The sequence below is a fragment of the Staurois parvus genome, unplaced genomic scaffold (genome assembly GCF_062004578.1).
Source record: "Staurois parvus isolate SC_StPar_1 unplaced genomic scaffold, SC_StPar_1.0 ptg000848l, whole genome shotgun sequence".
Classification (NCBI taxonomy): Eukaryota; Metazoa; Chordata; class Amphibia; order Anura; family Ranidae; genus Staurois; species Staurois parvus.
In genome coordinates this window covers 86,655-113,806 of record NW_028318644.1, presented here as the reverse complement: position 1 = coordinate 113,806, position 27,152 = coordinate 86,655, and the positions used below count along the sequence as shown (strand labels likewise).

The window sequence follows — 27,152 nt, the reverse complement described above, 5'->3', positions numbered from 1 at the left end:
CCCCCACATCACACTGAGCACCCTCCGCATTACACTGAGCACCCCCACATGACACTGAGCACCCCCACATCACACTGAGCACCCCCACATCACACTGAGCACCCTCCGCATTACACTGAGCACCCCACATTACACTGAGCACCCCCACATTACACTGAGCACCCCCACATCACACTGAGCACCCTCCGCATTACACTGAGCACCCCCCCATCACACTTAGCACCCCCACATCACACTGAGCACCCCCACATTACACTGAGCACTCCACATCACACTGAGCACTCCACATCACACTGAGCACCCCCCACATCACACTGAGCACCCCCCCATCACACTTAGCACCCCCACATCACACTGAGCACCCCCCACATCACACTGAGCACCCCCCGCATTACACTGAGCACTCCACATCACACTGAGCACCCCTACATCACACTGAGCACCCCCCACATCACACTGAGCACCCCCACATCACATTGAGACCCCCCACATCACACTGAGCACCCCCCACATCACACTGAGCACCCTCCCACCTTACACTGAGCCCCCCACATGACACTGAGCACCCCACATCACACTGAGCACCCCCACATCACACTGAGCACCCCATGTCACACTGAGTACCCCGACATCACACCCCACATCACACTGAGCACCCCCACATTACACTGAGCACCCCCACATTACACTGAGCACCCCCACATTACACTGAGTCCCCCACATTACATTGAGTCCCCCACATCACATTGAGCACCCCCACATTACACTGAGCACCCCCACATCACACTAAGCACCCCACATTACACTGGCACACCACCCTGAGCACCCCCACATCACACTGAGCACCCCCACATTACACTGAGAACCCCCATATTATACAAGCACACCACATCACACTGAGCACATTACACAGGCACACCACACTGAGCACCCCACAACACACTGAGAACCCCCCGCATCTCACTGAGCACCCCCACATTACACAGGCACCCCCACATCACACATTACATGGCATTCCTACATGGGTCCTGTACACAGCATTGTGAATCTTCCCAACCATGACAGCAAATCAGGACTTTAGCAACAAAAACAAACCCCACCACTGGAGCTACAAAGTACTTCCAAAAGGCAGGAATAATAATCACTGCTAGAGCTATACGGTCCATCCACCAGGCAGAAGTAATCACTGCTAGAGCTATACGGTCCATCCACCAGACAGGAGTAATCACCGCTAGAGCTATACAGTCCATCCACCAGACAGGAGTAATCACTGCTAGAGCTATACGGTCCATCCACCAGACAGGAGTAATCACTGCTAGATCTATACCGTCCATCCACCAGACAGGAGTAATCACCGCTAGAGCTATACAGTCCATCCACCAGACAGGAGTAATCACTGCTAGAGCTATACCGTCCATCCACTAGACAGAAGTAATCACTGCTAGAGCTATACGGTCCATCCACCAGACAGGAGTAATCATCGCTAGAGCTATACCGTCCATCCACTAGACAGGAGTAATCACCGCTAGAGCTATACGGTCCATCCACCAGACAGGAGTAATCACTGCTAGAGCTATACGGTCCATCCACCAGACAGGAGTAAGCACCGCTAGAGCTATACGGTCCATCCACCAGACAGGAGTAATCACCGCTAGAGCTATACGGTCCATCCACCAGACAGGAGTAATCACTGCTAGATCTATACTGTCCATCCACCAGACAGGAGTAATCACCGCTAGAGCTATACGGTCCATCCACCAGACAGGAGTAATCACTGCTAGAGCTATACCGTCCATCCACTAGACAGGAGTAAGCACCGCTAGAGCTATACGGTCCATCCACCAGACAGGAGTAATCACCGCTAGAGCTATACGGTCCATCCACCAGACAGGAGTAATCACTGCTAGATCTATACTGTCCATCCACCAGACAGGAGTAATCACCGCTAGAGCTATACGGTCCATCCACCAGACAGGAGTAATCACTGCTAGAGCTATACCGTCCATCCACTAGACAGGAGTAATCACCGCTAGAGCTATACGGTCCATCCACCAGACAGGAGTAATCACCGCTAGAGCTATACGGTCCATCCACCAGACAGGAGTAATCACCGCTAGAGCTATACCGTCCATCCACTAGACAGAAGTAATCACTGCTAGAGCTATACCGTCCATCCACCAGACAGGAGTAATCACCGCTAGAGCTATACCGTCCATCCACTAGACAGGAGTAATCACTGCTAGAGCTATACGGTCCATCCACCAGACAGGAGTAATCACTGCTAGAGCTATACCGTCCATCCACCAGACAGGAGTAATCACTGCTAGAGCTATACGGTCCATCCACCAGACAGGAGTAATCACTGCTAGAGCTATACGGTCCATCCACCAGACAGGAGTAATCACCGCTAGAGCTATACGGTCCATCCACTAGACAGGAGTAATCACCGCTAGAGCTATACCGTCCATCCACCAGACAGGAGTAATCACCGCTAGAGCTATACCGTCCATCCACCAGACAGGAGTAATCACCGCTAGAGCTATACGGTCCATCCACCAGACAGGAGTAATCACTGCTAGATCTATACGGTCCATCCACCAGACAGGAGTAATCACTGCTAGAGCTATACGGTCCATCCACCAGACAGGAGTAATCACCGCTAGAGCTATACGGTCCATCCACCAGACAGGAGTAATCACCGCTAGAGCTATACCGTCCATCCACCAGACAGGAGTAATCACCGCTAGAGCTATACCGTCCATCCACCAGACAGGAGTAATCACCGCTAGAGCTATACGGTCCATCCACCAGACAGGAGTAATCACCGCTAGAGCTATACGGTCCATCCACCAGACAGGAGTAATCACCGCTAGAGCTAAACCGTCCATCCACCAGACAGGAGTAATCACCGCTAGAGCTATACGGTCCATCCACCAGACAGGAGTAATCACTGCTAGATCTATACGGTCCATCCACCAGACAGGAGTAATCACTGCTAGAGCTATACCGTCCATCCACCAGACAGGAGTAATCACCGCTAGAGCTATACGGTCCATCCACCAGGCAGAAGTAATCACTGCTAGAGCTATACGGTCCATCCACCAGGCAGAAGTAATCACCGCTAGAGCTATACGGTCCATCCACCAGACAGGAGTAATCACCGCTAGAGCTATTTGGTCCATCCACTAGAGCTATACGGTCCATCCACCAGACAGGAGTAATCACTGCTAGAGCTATACGGTCCATCCACCAGACAGGAGTAATCACCGCTAGAGCTATACGGTCCATCCACCAGACAGGAGTAATCACTGCTAGATCTATGCGGTCCATCCACCAGACAGGAGTAATCACTGCTAGATCTATGCGGTCCATCCACCAGACAGGAGTAATCACTGCTAGAGCTATACGGTCCATCCACCAGACAGGAGTAATCACTGCTAGAGCTATACGGTCCATCCACTAGACAGGAGTAATCACCGCTAGAGCTATACCGTCCATCCACCAGACAGGAGTAATCACCGCTAGAGCTATACCATCCATCCACTAGACAGGAGTAATCACTGCTAGAGCTATACGGTCCATCCACCAGACAGGAGTAATCACTGCTAGAGCTATACGGTCCATCCACTAGACAGGAGTAATCACTGCTAGAGCTATACGGTCCATCCACTAGACAGGAGTAATCACCGCTAGAGCTATACCGTCCATCCACTAGACAGGAGTAATCACTGCTAGAGCTATACCGTCCATCCACCAGACAGGAGTAATCACCGCTAGAGCTATACGGTCCATCCACCAGACAGGAGTAATCACCGCTAGAGCTATACGGTCCATCCACCAGACAGGAGTAATCACTGCTAGAGCTATACGGTCCATCCACCAGACAGGAGTAATCACTGCTAGAGCTATATGGTCCATCCACTAGACAGGAGTAATCACTGCTAGAGCTATACGGTCCATCCACTAGACAGGAGTAATCACCGCTAGAGCTATACCGTCCATCCACTAGACAGGAGTAATCACCGCTAGAGCTATACGGTCCATCCACCAGACAGGAGTAATCACTGCTAGATCTATACGGTCCATCCACCAGACAGGAGTAATCACTGCTAGATCTATACGGTCCATCCACCAGACAGGAGTAATCACTGCTAGAGCTATACGGTCCATCCACCAGACAGGAGTAATCACCGCTAGAGCTATACGGTCCATCCACCAGACAGAAGTAATCACTGCTAGAGCTATACGGTCCATCCACCAGACAGGAGTAATCACTGCTAGATCTATACGGTCCATCCACCAGACAGGAGTAATCACCGCTAGAGCTATACGGTCCATCCACCAGACAGGAGTAATCACTGCTAGATCTATACGGTCCATCCACCAGACAGGAGTAATCACTGCTAGAGCTATACGGTCCATCCACCAGACAGGAGTAATCACCGCTAGAGCTATTTGGTCCATCCACTAGAGCTATACGGTCCATCCACCAGACAGGAGTAATCACTGCTAGAGCTATACGGTCCATCCACCAGACAGGAGTAATCACCGCTAGAGCTATACGGTCCATCCGCCAGACAGGAGTAATCACTGCTAGATCTATGCGGTCCATCCACCAGACAGGAGTAATCACTGCTAGATCTATGCGGTCCATCCACCAGACAGGAGTAATCACTGCTAGAGCTATACGGTCCATCCACCAGACAGGAGTAATCACTGCTAGAGCTATACGGTCCATCCACTAGACAGGAGTAATCACCGCTAGAGCTATACCGTCCATCCACCAGACAGGAGTAATCACCGCTAGAGCTATACCATCCATCCACTAGACAGGAGTAATCACTGCTAGAGCTATACGGTCCATCCACCAGACAGGAGTAATCACTGCTAGAGCTATACGGTCCATCCACCAGACAGGAGTAATCACTGCTAGAGCTATACGGTCCATCCACTAGACAGGAGTAATCACTGCTAGAGCTATACGGTCCATCCACTAGACAGGAGTAATCACCGCTAGAGCTATACCGTCCATCCACTAGACAGGAGTAATCACTGCTAGAGCTATACCGTCCATCCACCAGACAGGAGTAATCACCGCTAGAGCTATACGGTCCATCCACCAGACAGGAGTAATCACCGCTAGAGCTATACGGTCCATCCACCAGACAGGAGTAATCACTGCTAGAGCTATACGGTCCATCCACCAGACAGGAGTAATCACTGCTAGAGCTATACGGTCCATCCACTAGACAGGAGTAATCACTGCTAGAGCTATACGGTCCATCCACTAGACAGGAGTAATCACCGCTAGAGCTATACCGTCCATCCACTAGACAGGAGTAATCACCGCTAGAGCTATACGGTCCATCCACCAGACAGGAGTAATCACTGCTAGATCTATACGGTCCATCCACCAGACAGGAGTAATCACTGCTAGATCTATACGGTCCATCCACCAGACAGGAGTAATCACTGCTAGAGCTATACGGTCCATCCACCAGACAGGAGTAATCACCGCTAGAGCTATACGGTCCATCCACCAGACAGAAGTAATCACTGCTAGAGCTATACGGTCCATCCACCAGACAGGAGTAATCACTGCTAGATCTATACGGTCCATCCACCAGACAGGAGTAATCACCGCTAGAGCTATACGGTCCATCCACCAGACAGGAGTAATCACTGCTAGATCTATACGGTCCATCCACCAGACAGGAGTAATCACTGCTAGAGCTATACGGTCCATCCACCAGACAGGAGTAATCACTGCTAGAGCTATACGGTCCATCCACCAGGCAGAAGTAATCACCGCTAGAGCTATACCGTCCATCCACTAGACAGGAGTAATCACTGCTAGATCTATACGGTCCATCCACCAGACAGGAGTAATCACTGCTAGAGCTATACGGTCCATCCACCAGACAGGAGTAATCACTGCTAGAGCTATACGGTCCATCCACCAGGCAGAAGTAATCACCGCTAGAGCTATACCGTCCATCCACTAGACAGGAGTAATCACTGCTAGATCTATACGGTCCATCCACCAGACAGGAGTAATCACTGCTAGAGCTATACGGTCCATCCACCAGACAGGAGTAATCACCGCTAGAGCTATACGGTCCATCCACCAGACAGAAGTAATCACTGCTAGAGCTATACGGTCCATCCACCAGACAGGAGTAATCACTGCTAGATCTATACGGTCCATCCACCAGACAGGAGTAATCACCGCTAGAGCTATACGGTCCATCCACCAGACAGGAGTAATCACTGCTAGATCTATACGGTCCATCCACCAGACAGGAGTAATCACTGCTAGAGCTATACGGTCCATCCACCAGACAGGAGTAATCACCGCTAGAGCTATTTGGTCCATCCACTAGAGCTATACGGTCCATCCACCAGACAGGAGTAATCACTGCTAGAGCTATACGGTCCATCCACCAGACAGGAGTAATCACCGCTAGAGCTATACGGTCCATCCGCCAGACAGGAGTAATCACTGCTAGATCTATGCGGTCCATCCACCAGACAGGAGTAATCACTGCTAGATCTATGCGGTCCATCCACCAGACAGGAGTAATCACTGCTAGAGCTATACGGTCCATCCACCAGACAGGAGTAATCACTGCTAGAGCTATACGGTCCATCCACTAGACAGGAGTAATCACCGCTAGAGCTATACCGTCCATCCACCAGACAGGAGTAATCACCGCTAGAGCTATACCATCCATCCACTAGACAGGAGTAATCACTGCTAGAGCTATACGGTCCATCCACCAGACAGGAGTAATCACTGCTAGAGCTATACGGTCCATCCACCAGACAGGAGTAATCACTGCTAGAGCTATACGGTCCATCCACTAGACAGGAGTAATCACTGCTAGAGCTATACGGTCCATCCACTAGACAGGAGTAATCACCGCTAGAGCTATACCGTCCATCCACTAGACAGGAGTAATCACTGCTAGAGCTATACCGTCCATCCACCAGACAGGAGTAATCACCGCTAGAGCTATACGGTCCATCCACCAGACAGGAGTAATCACCGCTAGAGCTATACGGTCCATCCACCAGACAGGAGTAATCACTGCTAGAGCTATACGGTCCATCCACCAGACAGGAGTAATCACTGCTAGAGCTATACGGTCCATCCACTAGACAGGAGTAATCACTGCTAGAGCTATACGGTCCATCCACTAGACAGGAGTAATCACCGCTAGAGCTATACCGTCCATCCACTAGACAGGAGTAATCACCGCTAGAGCTATACGGTCCATCCACCAGACAGGAGTAATCACTGCTAGATCTATACGGTCCATCCACCAGACAGGAGTAATCACTGCTAGATCTATACGGTCCATCCACCAGACAGGAGTAATCACTGCTAGAGCTATACGGTCCATCCACCAGACAGGAGTAATCACCGCTAGAGCTATACGGTCCATCCACCAGACAGAAGTAATCACTGCTAGAGCTATACGGTCCATCCACCAGACAGGAGTAATCACTGCTAGATCTATACGGTCCATCCACCAGACAGGAGTAATCACCGCTAGAGCTATACGGTCCATCCACCAGACAGGAGTAATCACTGCTAGATCTATACGGTCCATCCACCAGACAGGAGTAATCACTGCTAGAGCTATACGGTCCATCCACCAGACAGGAGTAATCACTGCTAGAGCTATACGGTCCATCCACCAGGCAGAAGTAATCACCGCTAGAGCTATACCGTCCATCCACTAGACAGGAGTAATCACTGCTAGATCTATACGGTCCATCCACCAGACAGGAGTAATCACTGCTAGAGCTATACGGTCCATCCACCAGACAGGAGTAATCACTGCTAGAGCTATACGGTCCATCCACCAGGCAGAAGTAATCACCGCTAGAGCTATACCGTCCATCCACTAGACAGGAGTAATCACTGCTAGAGCTATACGGTCCATCCACTAGACAGGAGTAATCACTGCTAGAGCTATACGGTCCATCCACTAGACAGGAGTAATCACCGCTAGAGCTATACGGTCCATCCACCAGACAGGAGTAATCACTGCTAGAGCTATACGGTCCATCCACCAGACAGGAGTAATCACTGCTAGAGCTATACGGTCCATCCACCAGACAGGAGTAATCACTGCTAGATCTATACGGTCCATCCACTAGACAGAAGTAATCACTGCTAGAGCTATACGGTCCATCCACCAGACAGGAGTAATCACTGCTAGATCTATACGGTCCATCCACTAGACAGAAGTAATCACTGCTAGAGCTATACGGTCCATCCACCAGACAGAAGTAATCACTGCTAGATCTATACGGTCCATCCACCAGACAGGAGTAATCACCGCAGACCTAGGCAGTCCATGCTCTAGGATCTGACATCCCGCTTCCTCCGGTTCAGCAGCTCACCGGTCCATGACGCCTCCGGAATCTCCACTCTTCCCACGATTGGGAGCCAATGAATCCAGTTCATCAAAAAATATAATACACGGGGCAGCCGCACGGGCACGGGAGAACACTGAATAGGAGAGAGTACAACCCAAGATGAATATAGAGAAGAAAGCACACAACCAATCAGGAGAAGGGCCGCTGTATATATATATATATTGGGGATGGGGGGAGGGGCAATAACAGAGAGAAAGATGCAGGAAGAGCAGCAAGAACAAAAATATAGAAAAGAGAGAGAAAGAGGAAAAAAAGTGCAAAACAGGAGAGGGAGGGGGGGGGAGGAAAGAGGGAGAGAGGGGGAAAGGGGGAGAGAGGGGGAAGGAGAGGGGGAGAGAGGGGGAAGGAGAGGGAGAGGGGGGGGGGAGGAGAGGGGGGGGAGAGGGGGGGGAGGGGGGGAGAGAGGGGAGGGAGAGGGGGGGGGAGGGGAGGGAGAGGGGGGGGGGAGGGGAGGGAGAGGGGGAGAGAGGGGAGGGATAGGGAGAGGGGGAGAAAGAGGGGGGGGAGGGAGAGGGGAAGGGGGGGAGGGAGAGGGGGAGGGGGAGGGAGAGGGGGGGAAGAGAGGGAGAGGGGAGGAGAGGGAAGGGGTAGGGAGAAGGGGAGGAAGAAGGAGAGGGAGAGGGGGAGGGAAAGAGAGGGGGGGAGAGAGGGGGAGAGAGAGGGAGAGGGGGAGAGAGAGGGAAAGGGGGAGAGAGAGAGGGGGGGGAGAGAGGGAGAGGGGGAGAGAGGGAGAGGGGGAGAGAGGGAGAGGGGGAGAGAGAGAGAGAGAGAGGAGAGGAGCGGAGAGGGGGAGGGAGAGGAGAGGGAGAGGGGTGGGGGAGGGAGAGGGGTGGGAGAGGGAGAGGAGAGGGAGAGGGGAGGGAGAGGGACAGGAAGAATGACGAGAGGAGAGGAGAGAAAGGATGAGAGGAGAGAAAGGATGACGAGAGGAGAGGAAGGATGACGAGAGGAGAGGGAGGAGAGGAGAGGAGAGGAGAGGAAGGATGACGAGAGGAGAGGAGAGGAGAGGAGAGGAAGGATGACGAGAGGAGAGAAAGGATGATGAGAGGAGAGGAGAGAAAGGATGACGAGAGGGGAGGAAGGATGATGAGAGGGGAGGAAGGATGATGAGAGGGGAGGAAGGATGACGGGAGGAGAGGAGAGGAAGGATGACGGGAGGAGAGGAGAGGAAGGATGACGAGAGGAGAGAAAGGATGAGGAGAGGAGAGGGAGGAGAGGAGAGGAAGGATGACGAGAGGAGAGAAAGGGGAGGAGAGGAGAGAAAGGATGAGGAGAGGAGAGAAAGGATGACGGGAGGAGAGGAGAGGAGAGGAAGGATGACGAGAGGAGAGGAGAGGAAGGATGACGAGAGGAGAGAAAGGATGAGGAGAGGAGAGAAAGGATGAGGAGAGGAGAGAAAGGATGAGGAGAGGAGAGAAAGGATGAGGAGAGGAGAGAAAGGATGACGGGAGGAGAGGAGAGGAGAGGAGAGGAGAGGAGAGGAAGGATGACAAGAGGAGAGGGAGGAGAGGAGAGGAAGGATGACGAGAGGAGAGAAAGGGGAGGAGAGGAGAGAAAGGATGACGAGAGGAGAGGAGAGGAAGGATGACGAGAGGAGAGGAAGGATGACGAGAGGAGAGGAAGGATGACGAGAGGGGAGGAGAGGAGAGGAAGGATGACGAGAGGAGAGAAAGGATGAGGAGAGGAGAGAAAGGATGACGAGAGGAGAGGAGAGGATGACGAGAGGAGAGGAGAGGAGAGAAAGGATGAGCAGAGGAGAGAAAGGATGAGCAGAGGAGAGAAAGGATGACGAGAGGAGAGGAGAGAAAGGATGACGAGAGGAGAGGAGAGAAAGGATGACGAGAGGAGAGGAGAGAAAGGATGACGAGAGGAGAGGAGAGGAGAGGAAGGATGACGAGAGGAGAGGAAGGATGATGAGAGGGGAGGAGAGGAGAGGAAGGATGACGAGAGGAGAGGAGAGGAGAGGAAGGATGATGAGAGGGGAGGAGAGGAGAGGAAGGATGACGAGAGGAGAGGAGAGGAGAGGAGAGGAAGGATGACGAGAGGAGAGGAAGGATGACGAGAGGAGAGGAGAGGAGAGGAAGGATGACGAGAGGAGAGAAAGGATGATGAGAGGGGAGGAGAGGAGAGGAAGGATGACGAGAGGAGAGGAGAGGAGAGGAAGGATGACGAGAGGAGAGGAAGGATGATGAGAGGGGAGGAGAGGAGAGGAAGGATGACGAGAGGAGAGGAGAGGAGAGGAAGGATGATGAGAGGGGAGGAGAGGAGAGGAAGGATGACGAGAGGAGAGGAGAGGAGAGGAGAGGAAGGATGACGAGAGGAGAGGAGAGGAGAGGAAGGATGACGAGAGGAGAGAAAGGATGATGAGAGGGGAGGAGAGGAGAGGAGAGAAAGGATGAGGAGAGGAGGAGCAAAGAGGGAGAAGGAGCAGCAAAGAGAGAGGTAATGAAGGAGGGGAAGCATAATTGGAAGAGAGAGGAGAGAGATGGAGGAAAAGATAACGTTGAATATTAGAGAGAAGAGTATGGAGGGAGAAGATAGAGGAGTTGAGGGAAAGAACAGAAGGGGAGGAGAGATGGAGAAGAAGAGAGGGCAATGGAAAGGGCAGGATGCACAACTGGCAGAGTGAGGAGGAAGTTGCAGGAAGAGGGTGCAGATGGTGGCAGCTGGTAGTAGGTCAGACTTACCTTCTCGGATGTTTTCCTCACTTTGGCCCACATACATGTTGATTAGCTCCGGTCCTTTCACACTGGTGGGAGAAGAGAACGGTTACATACAGAAGTGACATTTAGGGACAAGCACTGCCACAGGTTGGACCCAAACCATATCAAAAATAATGCTGAGCTATTGGGATCGTTCACTGCCATAGCAACCATTACCAATCATACACTTTGTGGCCTCTGATATGCGGTCAGGTGGCTTGGAAGGGCCAATCATGGGGGCCTTTGTTCACCATGTTACACAGATATGGAGCAATGAGGGAAAGCTGATAGAAGGTGTTCATGCTGGTGCTCTGTGCTAAAACCCTCCTCAATGTTTACATGTGAGTATTTCCAGGGACAGATACAAGCTGGTGCTGATAGAAAGTCCCTCTGTTATTATGTGGTCAGAGTAGGGTGAGATCTGAGAGTATTTCCAGGGACAGATACAAGCTGGTGCTGATAGAAAGTCCCTCTGTTATTATGTGGTCACAGAGTAGGGTGAGATCTGAGAGTATTTCCAGGGACAGATACAAGCTGGTGCTGATAGAAAGTCCCTCTGTTATTATGTGGTCACAGAGTAGGGTGAGATCTGAGAGTATTTCCAGGGACAGATACAAGCTGGTGCTGATAGAAAGTCCCTCTGTTATTATGTGGTCAGAGTAGGGTGAGATCTGAGAGTATTTCCAGGGACAGATACAAGCTGGTGCTGATAGAAAGTCCCTCTGTTATTATGTGGTCACAGAGTAGGGTGAGATCTGAGAGTATTTCCAGGGACAGATACAAGCTGGTGCTGATAGAAAGTCCCTCTGTTATTATGTGGTCACAGAGTAGGGTGAGATCTGAGAGTATTTCCAGGGACAGATACAAGCTGGTGCTGATAGAAAGTCCCTCTGTTATTATGTGGTCACAGAGTAGGGTGAGATCTGAGAGTATTTCCAGGGACAGATACAAGCTGGTGCTGATAGAAAGTCCCTCTATTATTATGTGGTCAGAGTAGGGTGAGATCTGAGAGTATTTCCAGGGACAGATACAAGCTGGTGCTGATAGAAAGTCCCTCTGTTATTATGTGGTCACAGAGTAGGGTGAGATCTGAGAGTATTTCCAGGGACAGATACAAGCTGGTGCTGATAGAAAGTCCCTCTGTTATTATGTGGTCACAGAGTAGGGTGAGATCTGAGAGTATTTCCAGGGACAGATACAAGCTGGTGCTGATAGAAAGTCCCTCTGTTATTATGTGGTCACAGAGTAGGGTGAGATCTGAGAGTATTTCCAGGGACAGATACAAGCTGGTGCTGATAGAAAGTCCCTCTGTTATTATGTGGTCACAGAGTAGGGTGAGATCTGAGAGTATTTCCAGGGACAGATACAAGCTGGTGCTGATAGAAAGTCCCTCTGTTATTATGTGGTCAGAGTGGGGTGAGATCTGAGAGTATTTCCAGGGACAGATACAAGCTGGTGCTGATAGAAAGTCCCTCTGTTATTATGTGGTCACGGAGTAGGGTGAGATCTGAGAGTATTTCCAGGGACAGATACAAGCTGGTGCTGATAGAAAGTCCCTCTGTTATTATGTGGTCACAGAGTAGGGTGAGATCTGAGAGTATTTCCAGGGACAGATACAAGCTGGTGCTGATAGAAAGTCCCTCTGTTATTATGTGGTCAGAGTAGGGTGAGATCTGAGAGTATTTCCAGGGACAGATACAAGCTGGTGCTGATAGAAAGTCCCTCTGTTATTATGTGGTCACAGAGTAGGGTGAGATCTGAGAGTATTTCCAGGGACAGATACAAGCTGGTGCTGATAGAAAGTCCCTCTGTTATTATGTGGTCACAGAGTAGGGTGAGATCTGAGAGTATTTCCAGGGACAGATACAAGCTGGTGCTGATAGAAAGTCCCTCTGTTATTATGTGGTCACAGAGTAGGGTGAGATCTGAGAGTATTTCCAGGGACAGATACAAGCTGGTGCTGATAGAAAGTCCCTCTGTTATTATGTGGTCAGAGTAGGGTGAGATCTGAGAGTATTTCCAGGGACAGATACAAGCTGGTGCTGATAGAAAGTCCCTCTGTTATTATGTGGTCACAGAGTAGGGTGAGATCTGAGAGTATTTCCAGGGACAGATACAAGCTGGTGCTGATAGAAAGTCCCTCTGTTATTATGTGGTCACAGAGTAGGGTGAGATCTGAGAGTATTTCCAGGGACAGATACAAGCTGGTGCTGATAGAAAGTCCCTCTGTTATTATGTGGTCACAGAGTAGGGTGAGATCTGAGAGTATTTCCAGGGACAGATACAAGCTGGTGCTGATAGAAAGTCCCTCTGTTATTATGTGGTCACAGAGTAGGGTGAGATCTGAGAGTATTTCCAGGGACAGATACAAGCTGGTGCTGATAGAAAGTCCCTCTGTTATTATGTGGTCACAGAGTAGGGTGAGATCTGAGAGTATTTCCAGGGACAGATACAAGCTGGTGCTGATAGAAAGTCCCTCTATTATTATGTGGTCAGAGTAGGGTGAGATCTGAGAGTATTTCCAGGGACAGATACAAGCTGGTGCTGATAGAAAGTCCCTCTGTTATTATGTGGTCACAGAGTAGGGTGAGATCTGAGAGTATTTCCAGGGACAGATACAAGCTGGTGCTGATAGAAAGTCCCTCTATTATTATGTGGGCAGAGTAGGGTGAGATCTGAGAGTATTTCCAGGGACAGATACAAGCTGGTGCTGATAGAAAGTCCCTCTGTTATTATGTGGTCACAGAGTAGGGTGAGATCTGAGAGTATTTCCAGGGACAGATACAAGCTGGTGCTGATAGAAAGTCCCTCTGTTATTATGTGGTCACAGAGTAGGGTGAGATCTGAGAGTATTTCCAGGGACAGATACAAGCTGGTGCTGATAGAAAGTCCCTCTGTTATTATGTGGTCACAGAGTAGGGTGAGATCTGAGAGTATTTCCAGGGACAGATACAAGCTGGTGCTGATAGAAAGTCCCTCTATTATTATGTGGTCAGAGTAGGGTGAGATCTGAGAGTATTTCCAGGGACAGATACAAGCTGGTGCTGATAGAAAGTCCCTCTGTTATTATGTGGTCACAGAGTAGGGTGAGATCTGAGAGTATTTCCAGGGACAGATACAAGCTGGTGCTGATAGAAAGTCCCTCTGTTATTATGTGGTCACAGAGTAGGGTGAGATCTGAGAGTATTTCCAGGGACAGATACAAGCTGGTGCTGATAGAAAGTCCCTCTGTTATTATGTGGTCACAGAGTAGGGTGAGATCTGAGAGTATTTCCAGGGACAGATACAAGCTGGTGCTGATAGAAAGTCCCTCTGTTATTATGTGGTCACAGACTCACAGTTCATGTGGAAGTGTCACAGCAGACTGGGGAGAGACTTTCCGAGTGTTCTCAGGGACAGTTACATGCTGGTGGTCATTGCAGAAAATGTCCATGTCATTGTCGGAAAACACCGGACTCTGGTGAGTAATTGCAGGCCGGGACCCGGTGATTGACAGCCGGGGCTGCGAATGGCGGCGCGGGTAGGGTGCGCGTGCCCCCTACCTGGAGATGCAAACTCACATATATATCGGTGATTGTACGCACCCTGCCGCCCTGTAGCAATATTTCGGCTGTAGGGCGGGGGGGATGCGGTTAGACAGAGGAGTTGATTACTAAAGGAAATAGGTTGTGCACTTTGCTCCAGAGATTAGTAAATGAGGGGGAGCTCTGCTTATTCCCATCATCCAATCATGTTCAAGCAAAAATGCTGTTTTTTTTTTATTTTCCTTTCCCGTTATTGGGTATTCTTTACAAAGTGCAGTCTATTTGCATGAAGTATATCGACCCCATTGTGCATAGAATATTTTGGGTGTTTTATCTGGAATGAGATATTACTGGGGGGTGCGATATTACTGGGGGGTCCTACTCACATCTGGGCTAACCCTGAGGTTGGTGCCCTGGGGATTAGGCGAAGTACCTAGAAGTGTTCCAGCAGAGTTTGGTTCTGAAAGACCAGATCCTGAGGATTATTCATTGTACTAATCCAATCAGCTGTGTTTGACAAACAGAAATTGCAGCAATAGCTGGTTGCCGGGCTGGACTGCAGGATTACAAAGAGCCTCTTAACACATCTCAGATTTTCTGTCTGCAGAAATCTTAAAGTGGCTGTAAAAAGACAGAAGGTTTATGACCCTAATGTATTCTCTGCATTAAGGTACCTTTGTGCAGACCCCCCCAACACCCCCCGCTTATACTTACCTGAGCACGATGTTAATCCAGCACTGTGCCTGGGAGGAGCAGTTACTCTCGCTCTCTCTCCACACTGGCTCAGAGGCAGCAGTGGGGGCCATTGGTGCTATAAATCACAGCCAGTAGGAGGGAGTGGGGGGGTTGGGGGCTGAGCCGCACTGTGTGTGGCTTGGGAGCAAGCCAGCATGAGTCCCCCATAGCAAGCCACTTGCTACGGGGGCACTCAGCAGAGGGGAGGAGCCAGGAGTGTTGGTGGGGACCTGAGAAGAGGAGGATGCTCTGTACAAAGCATTACAGAGCAGGAAACTATGATGTTTGTTATTTTCTTTTTAGATTTTTCCCTTTACAATCACTTTACATAAAAGGAACATCTTCTATAGGAACAGCAGGATGATGAGGACTGGGACAGCAGGATGATGAGGACTGGGACAGCAGGATGATGAGGACTGAGACAGCAGGATGATGAGGACTGAGACAGTGGGGACAGCAGGATGATGAGGACTGAGACAGCAAGATGATGAGGACTGAGACAGCAGGATGATGAGGACTGGGACAGCAGGATGATGAGGACTGAGACAGCAAGATGATGAGGACTGAGACAGCAGGATGATGAGGACTGGGACAGCAGGATAATGAGGACTGGGACAGCAAGATGATGAGGACTGAGACAGCAGGATGATGAGGACTGGGACAGCAGGATGATGAGGACTGGGACAGCAGGATGATGAGGACTGGGACAGCAGGATGATGAGGACTGAGACAGCAGGATGATGAGGACTGAGACAGCAGGATGATGAGGACTGGGACAGCAAGATGATGAGGACTGGGACAGCAGGATGATGAGGACTGGGACAGCAGGATGATGAGGACTGGGACAGCAGGATGATGAGGACTGAGACAGCAGCATGATGAGGACTGAGACAGCAGCATGATGAGGACTGAGACAGCAGCATGATGAGGACTGAGACAGCGGGGACAGCAGGATGATGAGGACTGAGACAGCAGGATGATGAGGACTGAGACAGCGGGGACAGCAGGGTGATGAGGACTGAGACAGCAGGATGATGAGGACTGAGACAGCGGGGACAGCAGGATGATGAGGACTGAGACAGCAGGGACTTCTACAAGAACAGACAACGGCTTCTTGAATTCTCTGATCACTGGATATAGCTCGGCAATTATCCTGGGACGGGTAAAAGCCAATCATCATACAGTGGGGTATAAAAGTATTTAGTCCCCACCAATGGTGCAAGTTCTCCCACTTACAGAGATGAGAGAGGCCTGTAATTGGCATCATAGGGAGACCTCAACTATGAGAGACAAAATGAGAAAACAAATCCAGACAATCTCATTGGCTGATCTGGAAAGAATTTATTTGCAAATTATGGTGGAAAATAAGTATTTGGTGAATATGAAAAGTTCATGTCAATACTTTGTTATATATCCTTTGTTGGCAATGACAGAGGTCAGACGTTTCCTGGAAGTCCTCACAAGGTTGGCACACACTGTTGCTGGTATGTTGGCCCATCCTCCATGCAGATCTCCTCCTCCATGCAGATCTCCTCTAGAGCAGTGATGTTTTGGGGCTGTCGCTGGACAACACGGACTTTCAACTCCCTCCAAAGGTTTTCTATGGGGTTGAGATCTGGAGACTGGCTAGGCCACTCCAGGACCTTGAAATGCTTCTTACGAAGCCCCTCCTTCATTGCCCGGGTGGTATGTTTGGGGTCATTGTCATGTTGGAAGACCCAGCCACGTTTCATCTTCAATGCCCTTGCTGATGGAAGGAGGTTTGCACTCAAAATCTCACGATACATGGCCCCATTCATTCTGTCCTGTACATGGATCAGTCGTCCTGGTCCCTTTGCGGAGAAACAGCCCCAAAGCATGATGTTGCCACCTCCATGCTTCACAGTAGGTATGGTGTTCTTTGGATGCAACTCAGCATTCTCTCTCCTCCAAACACGACGAGTTGTGTTTCTACCAAACAGTTCTATTTTGGTTTCATCTGACCATATGACATTCTCCCAATCCTCTTCTGGATCATCCAAATGCTCTCTAGCAGACTTCAGACGGGCCCCGGACATGTACTGGCTTAAGCAGGGGGCCACGTCTGGCACTGCAGGATCTGAGTCCCTGGCGGCGTAGTGTGTTACTGATGGTAGCCTTTGTTACATTGGTCCCAGCTCTCTGCAGGTCATTCACTAGGTCCCCCCGTGTGGTCCTGGGATTTTTGCTCACCGTTCTTGTGATCATTTTGACCCCACGGGGTGAGATCTTGCGTGGAGCCCCAGATGGAGGGAGATTATCAGTGGTCTTGTATGTCTTCCATTTTCTAATTATTGCTCCCACAGTTGATTTGTTCACACCAAGCTGCTTGCCTATTGCAGATTCAGTCTTCCCAGCCTGGTGCAGGTCTACAATTTTGTTTCTGGTGTCCTTCGACAGCTCTCTGGTCTTCCCCATAGTGGAGTTTGGAGTGTGACTGTTTGAGGTTGTGGACAGGTGTCTTTTATACTGATAACAAGTTCAAACAGGTGCCATTGATACAGGTAATGAGTGCAGGAGGAGGAGCCTCTTAAAGAAGAAGGTCCAGGTCTGTGAGAGCCAGAAATCTTGTTGTTTGTAGGTGACCAAATACTTATTTTCCACCATAATTTGCAAATAAATTCTTTCCAGATCAGCCAATGGGATTGTCTGGATTTGTTTCCTCATTTTGTCTCTCATAGTTGAGGTCTCCCTATGATGCCAATTACAGGCCTCTCTCATCTCTGTAAGTGGGAGAACTTGTACCATTGGTGGGGACTACATACTTTTTTGCCCCCCTGTATATTGTCCAATCGATGTGTCGATTTGCAGGTCTCTTAGTCTCCAGAGGGGCCTGAGGAGAACTAAAGGCAAGACCACATCATCGAGTGTGCGAGACCACATCATCGAGTGTGCGAGACCACATCATCGAGTGTGCGAGACCACATCATCGAGTGTGCGAGACCACATCATCGAGTGTGCGAGACTACATCATTGGGTGTGTGACCACATCGAGTGTGCGAGACCACATCATCGGGTGTGCGAGACCACATCATCGGGTGTGCGAGACTACATCATCGAGTGTGCGAGACCACATCATCGGGTGTGCGAGACCACATCATCGAGTGTGCGAGACTACATCATCGGGTGTGCGAGACCACATCATCGGGTGTGCGAGACCACATCATCGGGAGTGCGAGACTACATCATCGGGTGTGCGAGACCACATCATCGAGTGTGCGAGACTACATCATCGGGTGTGCGAGACCACATTATCGAGTGTGCGAGACCACATCATCGAGTGTGCGAGACCACATCATCGAGTGTGCGAGACTACATCATTGGGTGTGTGACCACATCGAGTGTGCGAGACCACATCATCGGGTGTGCGAGACCACATCATCGGGTGTGCGAGACTACATCATCGGGTGTGCGAGACCACATTATCGAGTGTGCGAGACTACATCATCGGGTGTGCGAGACCACATTATCGAGTGTGCAAGACCACATCATCGAGTGTGCGAGACCACATCATCGAGTGTGCGAGACTACATCATCGGGTGTGCGAGACCACATCATCGGGTGTGCGAGACCACATCATCGGGTGTGCGAGACCACATTATCGAGTGTGCGAGACCACATCATCGAGTGTGCGAGACCACATCATCGAGTGTGCGAGACCACATCATCGAGTGTGCGAGACCACATCATCGAGTGTGCGAGACTACATCATTGGGTGTGTGACCACATCGAGTGTGCGAGACCACATCATCGGGTGTGCGAGACCACATCATCGGGTGTGCGAGACTACATCATCGAGTGTGCGAGACCACATCATCGAGTGTGCGAGACCACATCATCGAGTGTGCGAGACTACATCATTGGGTGTGTGACCACATCGAGTGTGCGAGACCACATCATCGGGTGTGCGAGACTACATCATCGAGTGTGCGAGACCACATCATCGGGTGTGTGAGACCACATCATCGAGTGTGCGAGACTACATCATCGGGTGTGCGAGACCACATCATCGGGTGTGCGAGACTACATCATCGGGTGTGCGAGACCACATCATCGAGTGTGCGAGACTACATCATCGGGTGTGCGAGACCACATTATCGAGTGTGCGAGACCACATCATCGAGTGTGCGAGACCACATTATCGAGTGTGCGAGACCACATCATCGAGTGTGCGAGACCACATCATCGAGTGTGCGAGACCACATCATCGAGTGTGCGAGACTACATCATTGGGTGTGTGACCACATCGAGTGTGCGAGACCACATCATCGGGTGTGCGAGACCACATCATCGGGTGTGCGAGACTACATCATCGGGTGTGCGAGACCACATCATCGAGTGTGCGAGACTACATCATCGGGTGTGCGAGACCACATTATCGAGTGTGCGAGACCACATCATCGGGTGTGCGAGACCACATCATCGAGTGTGCGAGACCACATCATCGAGTGTGCGAGACCACATCACACTCGATGATGTGGTCTCGCACACTCGATGATGTGGTCTCGCACACCCGATGATGTAGTCTCGCACACTCGATAATGTGGTCTCGCACACCCGATGATGTAGTCTCGCACACTCGATGATGTGGTCTCGCACACTCGATGATGTGGTCTCGCACACCCGATGATGTAGTCTCGCACACTCGATAATGTGGTCTCGCACACCCGATGATGTGGTCTCGCACACTCGATGTGGTCTCGCACACCCGATGATGTAGTCTCGCACACCCGATGATGTGGTCTCGCACACCCGATGATGTGGTCTCGCACACTCGATGTGGTCACACACCCAATGATGTAGTCTCGCACACTCGATGATGTGGTCTCGCACACTCGATGATGTGGTCTCGCACACTCGATGATGTGGTCTCGCACACTCGATAATGTGGTCTCGCACATCATCGAGTGTGCGAGACCACATCATCGAGTGTGTGAGACCACATCATCGAGTGTGCGAGACTACATCATTGGGTGTGTGACCACATTGAGTGTGCAAGACCACATCATCGAGTGTGCGAGACCACATCATTAGGTGTGCGAGACCACATCATTGAGTGTGTGACCACATCATCGAGTGTGCGAGACCACATCATCGAGTGTGTGAGACCACATCATCGAGTGTGCGAGACTACATCATTGGGTGTGTGACCACATTGAGTGTGCAAGACCACATCATCGAGTGTGCGAGACCACATCATTAGGTGTGCGAGACCACATCATTGAGTGTGTGACCACATCATCGAGTGTGCGAGACCACATCATCGGGTGTGCGAGACCACATCATCGGGTGCGTGAGACCACATCATCGGGTGTGTGACCACATCATCGAGTGTGCGAGACCACATCATCGGGTGTGTGACCACATCATCGGGTGTGTGACCACATCATCGAGTGTGCGAGACCACATCATCGGGTGTGTGACCACATCATCGAGTGTGCGAGACCACATTCGCAATTGTAGCGCGGCCGGTGACATCACCAGCACATGCGCACTGCGCTCTCAATGGATGGCACAGTCCCTGTATGGGTCCAGGCTTCCCCCATCACAGTGGGCATAACCCCAGAGAAGTCTTCAGGCTTCTGGGAACCATAGACCACGGCCCAGGACCTGTATAGTACCGCACACCTACCTACACTCATTGCACCAAGTATAGCACCGCACACCTACCTACACTCATTGCACCAAGTATAGCACCGCACACCTACCTACACTCATTGCACCAAGTATAGCACCGCACACCTACCTACACTCATTGCACCAAGTATAGCACCGCACACCTACCTACACTCATTGCACCAAGTATAGCACCGCACACCTACCTACACTCATTGTACCAAGTATAGCACCGCACACCTACCTACACTCATTGCACCAAGTATAGCACCGCACACCTACCTACACTCATTGCACCAAGTATAGCACCGCACACCTACCTACACTCATTGCACCAAGTATAGCACCGCACACCTACCTACACTCATTGCACCAAGTATAGCACCGCACACCTACCTACACTCATTGCACCAAGTATAGCACCGCACACCTACCTACACTCATTGCACCAAGTATAGCACCGCACACCTACCTACACTCATTGCACCAAGTATAGCACCGCACACCTACCTACACTCATTGCACCAAGTATAGCACCGCACACCTACCTACACTCATTGCACCAAGTATAGCACCGCACACCTACCTACACTCATTGCACCAAGTATAGCACCGCACACCTACCTACACTCATTGCACCAAGTATAGCACCGCACACCTACCTACACTCATTGCACCAAGTATAGCACCGCACACCTACCTACACTCATTGCACCAAGTATAGCACCGCACACCTACCTACACTCATTGCACCAAGTATAGCACCGCACACCTACCTACACTCATTGCACCAAGTATAGCACCGCACACCTACCTACACTCATTGCACCAAGTATAGCACCGCACACCTACCTACACTCATTGCACCAAGTATAGCACCGCACACCTACCTACACTCATTGCACCAAGTATAGCACCGCACACCTACCTACACTCATTGCACCAAGTATAGCACCGCACACCTACCTACACTCATTGCACCAAGTATAGCACCGCACACCTACCTACACTCATTGCACCAAGTATAGTACCGCACACCTACCTACACTCATTGCACCAAGTATAGCACCGCACACCTACCTACACTCATTGCGCCAAGTATAGCACCGCACACCTACCTACACTCATTGCACCAAGTATAGCACCGCACACCTACCTACACTCATTGCGCCAAGTATAGTACCGCACACCTACCTACACTCATTGTACCAAGTATAGCACCGCACACCTACCTACACTCATTGCACCAAGTATAGTACCGCACACCTACCTACACTCATTGCACCAAGTATAGCACCGCACACCTACCTACACTCATTGCACCAAGTATAGCACCGCACACCTACCTACACTCATTGCACCAAGTATAGCACCGCACACCTACCTACACTCATTGCACCAAGTATAGCACCGCACACCTACCTACACTCATTGCACCAAGTATAGCACCGCACACCTACCTACACTCATTGCACCAAGTATAGCACCGCACACCTACCTACACTCATTGCACCAAGTATAGCACCGCACACCTACCTACACTCATTGCACCAAGTATAGCACCGCACACCTACCTACACTCATTGCACCAAGTCCCGAGGTGAGCACCCAAGCAGAATCCAGTGCCTGGAGCCACATTACAGGCCGTTCCCAGGGAGGCTACGAATATCCAGGCTATGTCCTCTGCTGTATACAAAGCTTTCCTCCTACGTTGGCCTCCAGTGCCCATGCAGATTGTGCTCCAGCACCCGGGAACACCCGAGGTTCTCCTGGTACAAGATGGCACTTGGGAACCACATCTGAGCATGCCTGTCCGTAAAAAGCCTCCAGAGTCTAATGTCTAGTGTGGCTTCTGTCCTCCAGGCAGGCAGGTGCAGAACAGCACATTCAGGGGCCCATAATCACACAGCCCCCCCTTAGCTTCACACACACCTGTGGATTGTCCTGGCAGCTCTCAGGGGCCAAAGCCACACATACCAGAGGAACATCATGGCACATTCAGGGGCCCACAGTCACTTATCCCCCCCAGCTTCACACACCTGAGGAACGTCATGCTACAGTTGTGTTGAAAATAATATCCGTGTGCTGAGAGAAGTGACTGAAGCTGCAAATCCTTCTAATAGCTTTTATTTCCATCCACACAAATGCATTGGGAACACGACACATTCTATTCCAAATCACAACATGAAGAAAAATACATCAAATTTGTGTTGTTCCTCTAAAAAAATGGAAGAAAAGTGAATATTAGACGGTTCAAAAAAATCTCAGTGTTTGTATTCTTCTTTACAAACTCCAACATTCACTATATAAACTGAGAAATGTTTGAAGATTTTGCTTTCCTTTGAATGACTTCATGAATATTTGGTTGTAGTCGCACTGTTTCTGAGAACTGCTGTACATCTGTGTTGCATGGAGTCCCCCAACTTCTGGCCCCTGTGATCAGGTATTCCAGCCCAGGATGATTGGACCACATTCCACACTTCTTCTCTATTTCTTGGTTTGGCCTCAGAAACGGCATTTTTGATGTCACCCCACAAGTTTTCTATTGGATGAAGATCCGGGGATTGGGCTGGCCCCTCCATAACGTCCATCTTGTTGGTCTGGAACCAAGATGTTGCCCGTTTACTGGTGTGTTTGGGGTTGTTGTCTTGTTGGAACCCCCATTTCAAGGGCATTTCCTCTTCAGCATAAGGCAGCATGACCTCTTCAAGTATTCTGATGGATTCAGACTGATCCATGATCCCTGGTATGCGATAAATAGGCCCAACACCGTAGTATGAGGAACATCCCCATATCATGATGCTTGCACCACCATGCTTCACGGTCTTCACAGTGTACTGTGGCTTGAATTCAGTGTTTGGGGGTCGTCTGACAAACTGTCTCCGCCCACTAGACCCAAAAAGAACAATCTTACTTCCATCAGTCCACAAAATGTTGCCCCATTTCTCTTTAGGCCGGTCAATGTGCTCTTTGGCAGATTGTAACCTCTTCAGCACGTCTTTTTCCCAACAGTGGGACTTTGCGGGGACTTCTTGCAGATAGCTTGGCTTCACATAGGCGTCTTCTAATTGTAACAGTCCTCACAGGGAACGTCACACCTTCTTTCATCTTCCTGGAGCCGATTGTTGGCTGAGTCTTCACAGGGAACTTCACACCTTCTTTCATCTTCCTGGAGCCGATTGTTGGCTGAGTCTTCACAGGGAACGTCACACCTTCTTTCATCTTCCTGGAGCTGATTGTTGGCTGAGTCCACCTCATGTTGGCTATTCTTCTATCCATTCCAATGGTAGTTTTTCGCTTTCTTCCACATCTTTCAGGTTTTGGTTGCCATTTTAAAGCATTTGCCATCATTTTAGCTGAGCAGCCAATCATTTTCTGCACTTCTTTATATGTTTTCCCCTCCAATCAACTTTTTAATCAAGGTACGCTGTTCTTCTGAACAATGTCTGGAACGACCCATTTTCCTCAGAATTTCAGAGAGAAATGCACTGTAACCAGCATGTCCAACATTTGCTGCCTTCCTTCCTTAAATAAGGGCAATAATTGCCACCTGTTTATCAAAGAATGAATGACCTCACTAATAGAACTCCACACGGCTATTATTGTGAACACGCCCCTTTCAATGAGTGATTCAATGACACAGAATCAGCAGCATGCATGTCATGACTGTTGGGTCTGTGGGATTTCTATGACTCTACTACACCTGATAGGAAATTATCTGCCATGTAGAGATATAATTTCCACCAAAAACAGCGATTGATCCGGTTAGTGATGTCTGACGGCTAGTATTTTCAACACAACTGTACATTCAGGGGCCCACAGTCACACATCCCCCGAGCTCCACACACCTGAGGAACGTCATGGCACATTCAGTGGCCACAGCTTTAGCAAGCAAAGTTTTCCCGGTTCCTGGTGGCCCATAAAGTAAGACTCCAGACCTACGAAGACCCAGAGAAAGTATCTCAGGGTGCTCAAGAGGCAGCTGCACTGTGTCCAAGAGCTGACGCTTTGCTTCATTAAGTCCTCCAATATCCTTCCAACGCACTGAAGGGACCTGGAAGATCAGGAGAAAACAAAGGAGGTCAGCATGTGGGACAGATGAGCTCTGAGCAATGAGTGACAAGCGCTACTCCTGAAATCCCACAAAAGGGAAAATCTGATTCCCGACATACCAGGAAAAGCAGTTCCATGGAGGACAGTATGGGACAGAGAGACTGTAGTCTGAGCTACAAAATGTGTTGGATCATCCCTTCTGTACCCCCCCCCCACTCCCAGCAGGAAAATCCCTTCTGTACCCCCCCACTCCCAGCAGGAAAATCCCTTCTGTACCCCCCCCCCCCCACTCCCAGCAGGAAAATCCCTTCTGTACCCCCCCCCACTCCCAGCAGGAAAACCCCTTCTGTACCCCCCCCCACTCCCAGCAGGATCATCCCTTCTGTACCCCCCCCCCCCCACTCCCAGCAGGAAAATCCCTTCTGTACCCCCCACTCCCAGCAGGAAAATCCCTTCTGTACCCCCCCCCCCACTCCCAGCAGGAAAATCCCTTCTGTACCCCCCCCCCCACTCCCAGCAGGATCATCCCATCTGTACCCCCCACTCCCAGCAGGAAAATCCCTTCTGTACCCCCCCCCCCCACTCCCAGCAGGATCATCCCTTCTGTACCCCCCCCCCCACTCCCAGCAGGAAAATCCCTTCTGTACCCCCCACTCCCAGCAGGAAAATCCCTTCTGTACCCCCCACTCCCAGCAGGATCATCCCATCTGTACCCCCCCCCCACTCCCAGCAGGAAAATCCCTTCTGTACCCCCCCCCCCCCACTCCCAGCAGGATCATCCCATCTGTACCCCCCACTCCCAGCAGGAAAATCCCTTCTGTACCCCCCCCCCCACTCCCAGCAGGATCATCCCATCTGTACCCCCCACTCCCAGCAGGAAAATCCCTTCTGTACCCCCCCCCCCCACTCCCAGCAGGATCATCCCATCTGTACCCCCCCCCACTCCCAGCAGGATCAGCCCTTCTGTACCTCCCCACTCCCAGCAGGACCAGCCCTTCTGTACCCCCCCCCCAAATCCCAGCAGGATCACCCCTTCTGTACCCCCCCCCACTCCCAGCAGGATCATCCTTTCTGTACCCCCCCCCCCACTCCCAGCAGGATCATCCCTTCTGTACCCCCCCACTCCCAGTAGGATCATCCCTTCTGTACCCCCCCCCCCACTCCCAGCAGGAATATCCCTTCTTTACTCCCCTCACTCCCAGCAGGATCATCCCTTCTGTATCCCCCCCCCCCCACTCGCAGCAGGATCATCCCTTCTGTACCCCCTCCACTCCCAGCAGGAATATTCCTTCTTTACCCCCTCCACTCCCGGCAGGATCATCCCTTCTGTACCCCCCCCACTCCCAGCAGGAATATTCCTTCTTTACCCCCTCCACTCCCAGCAGGATCAGCCCTTCTGTATCCCTCCACTCCCAGCAGGACAATCCCTTCTGTACCCCCCCCCCACTCCCAGCAGGATCATCCCTTCTGTACCCCCCCCCCCACTCGCAGCAGGATCATCCCTTCTGTACCCCCTCCACTCCCAGCAGGAATATTCCTTCTTTACCCCCCCCCCACTCCCAGCAGGATCGTCCCTTCTGTACCCCCCCCCCCCACTCCCAGCAGGATCATCCCTTCTGTACCCCCCCACTCCCAGTAGGATCATCCCTTCTGTACCCCCCACTCCCAGCAAGAATATCCCTTCTGTACCCCCCCACTCCCAGCAGGATCATCCCTTCTGTACCCCCCCCCCACTCCCAGCAGGATCATCCCTTCTGTACCCCCCCCCCACTCCCAGCAGGATCATCCCTTCTGTACCCCCCCCCCCCCACACTCGCAGCAGGATCATCCCTTCTGTACCCCCTCCACTCCCAGCAGGAATATCCCTTCTTTACTCCCCCCACTCCCAGCAGGATCATCCCTTCTGTACCCCCCCCCCACTCCCAGCAGGATCATCCCTTCTGTACCCCCCCCCCACCTCGCAGCAGGATCATCCCTTCTGTACCCCCTCCACTCCCAGCAGGAATATTCCTTCTTTACCCCCTCCACTCCCGGCAGGATCATCCCTTCTGTA

General features: G+C 51.0%; 1 protein-coding gene across 1 annotated transcript in view; it reads right to left on the bottom strand.

Moving 5' to 3' along the window:
• The window catches only part of PEX6 (peroxisomal biogenesis factor 6), a gene marked incomplete at its 5' end in the record, with an annotated part of 131,663 nt that overhangs the window by 18,307 nt on the left and 86,204 nt on the right, over positions 1-27,152 (bottom strand). The window contains 3 exon segments of the mRNA XM_089655551.1: positions 8,416-8,524; positions 11,139-11,200; positions 24,895-25,100. Of these exon segments, the coding sequence (XP_089511677.1) occupies positions 8,416-8,524; positions 11,139-11,200; positions 24,895-25,100 (377 nt within the window).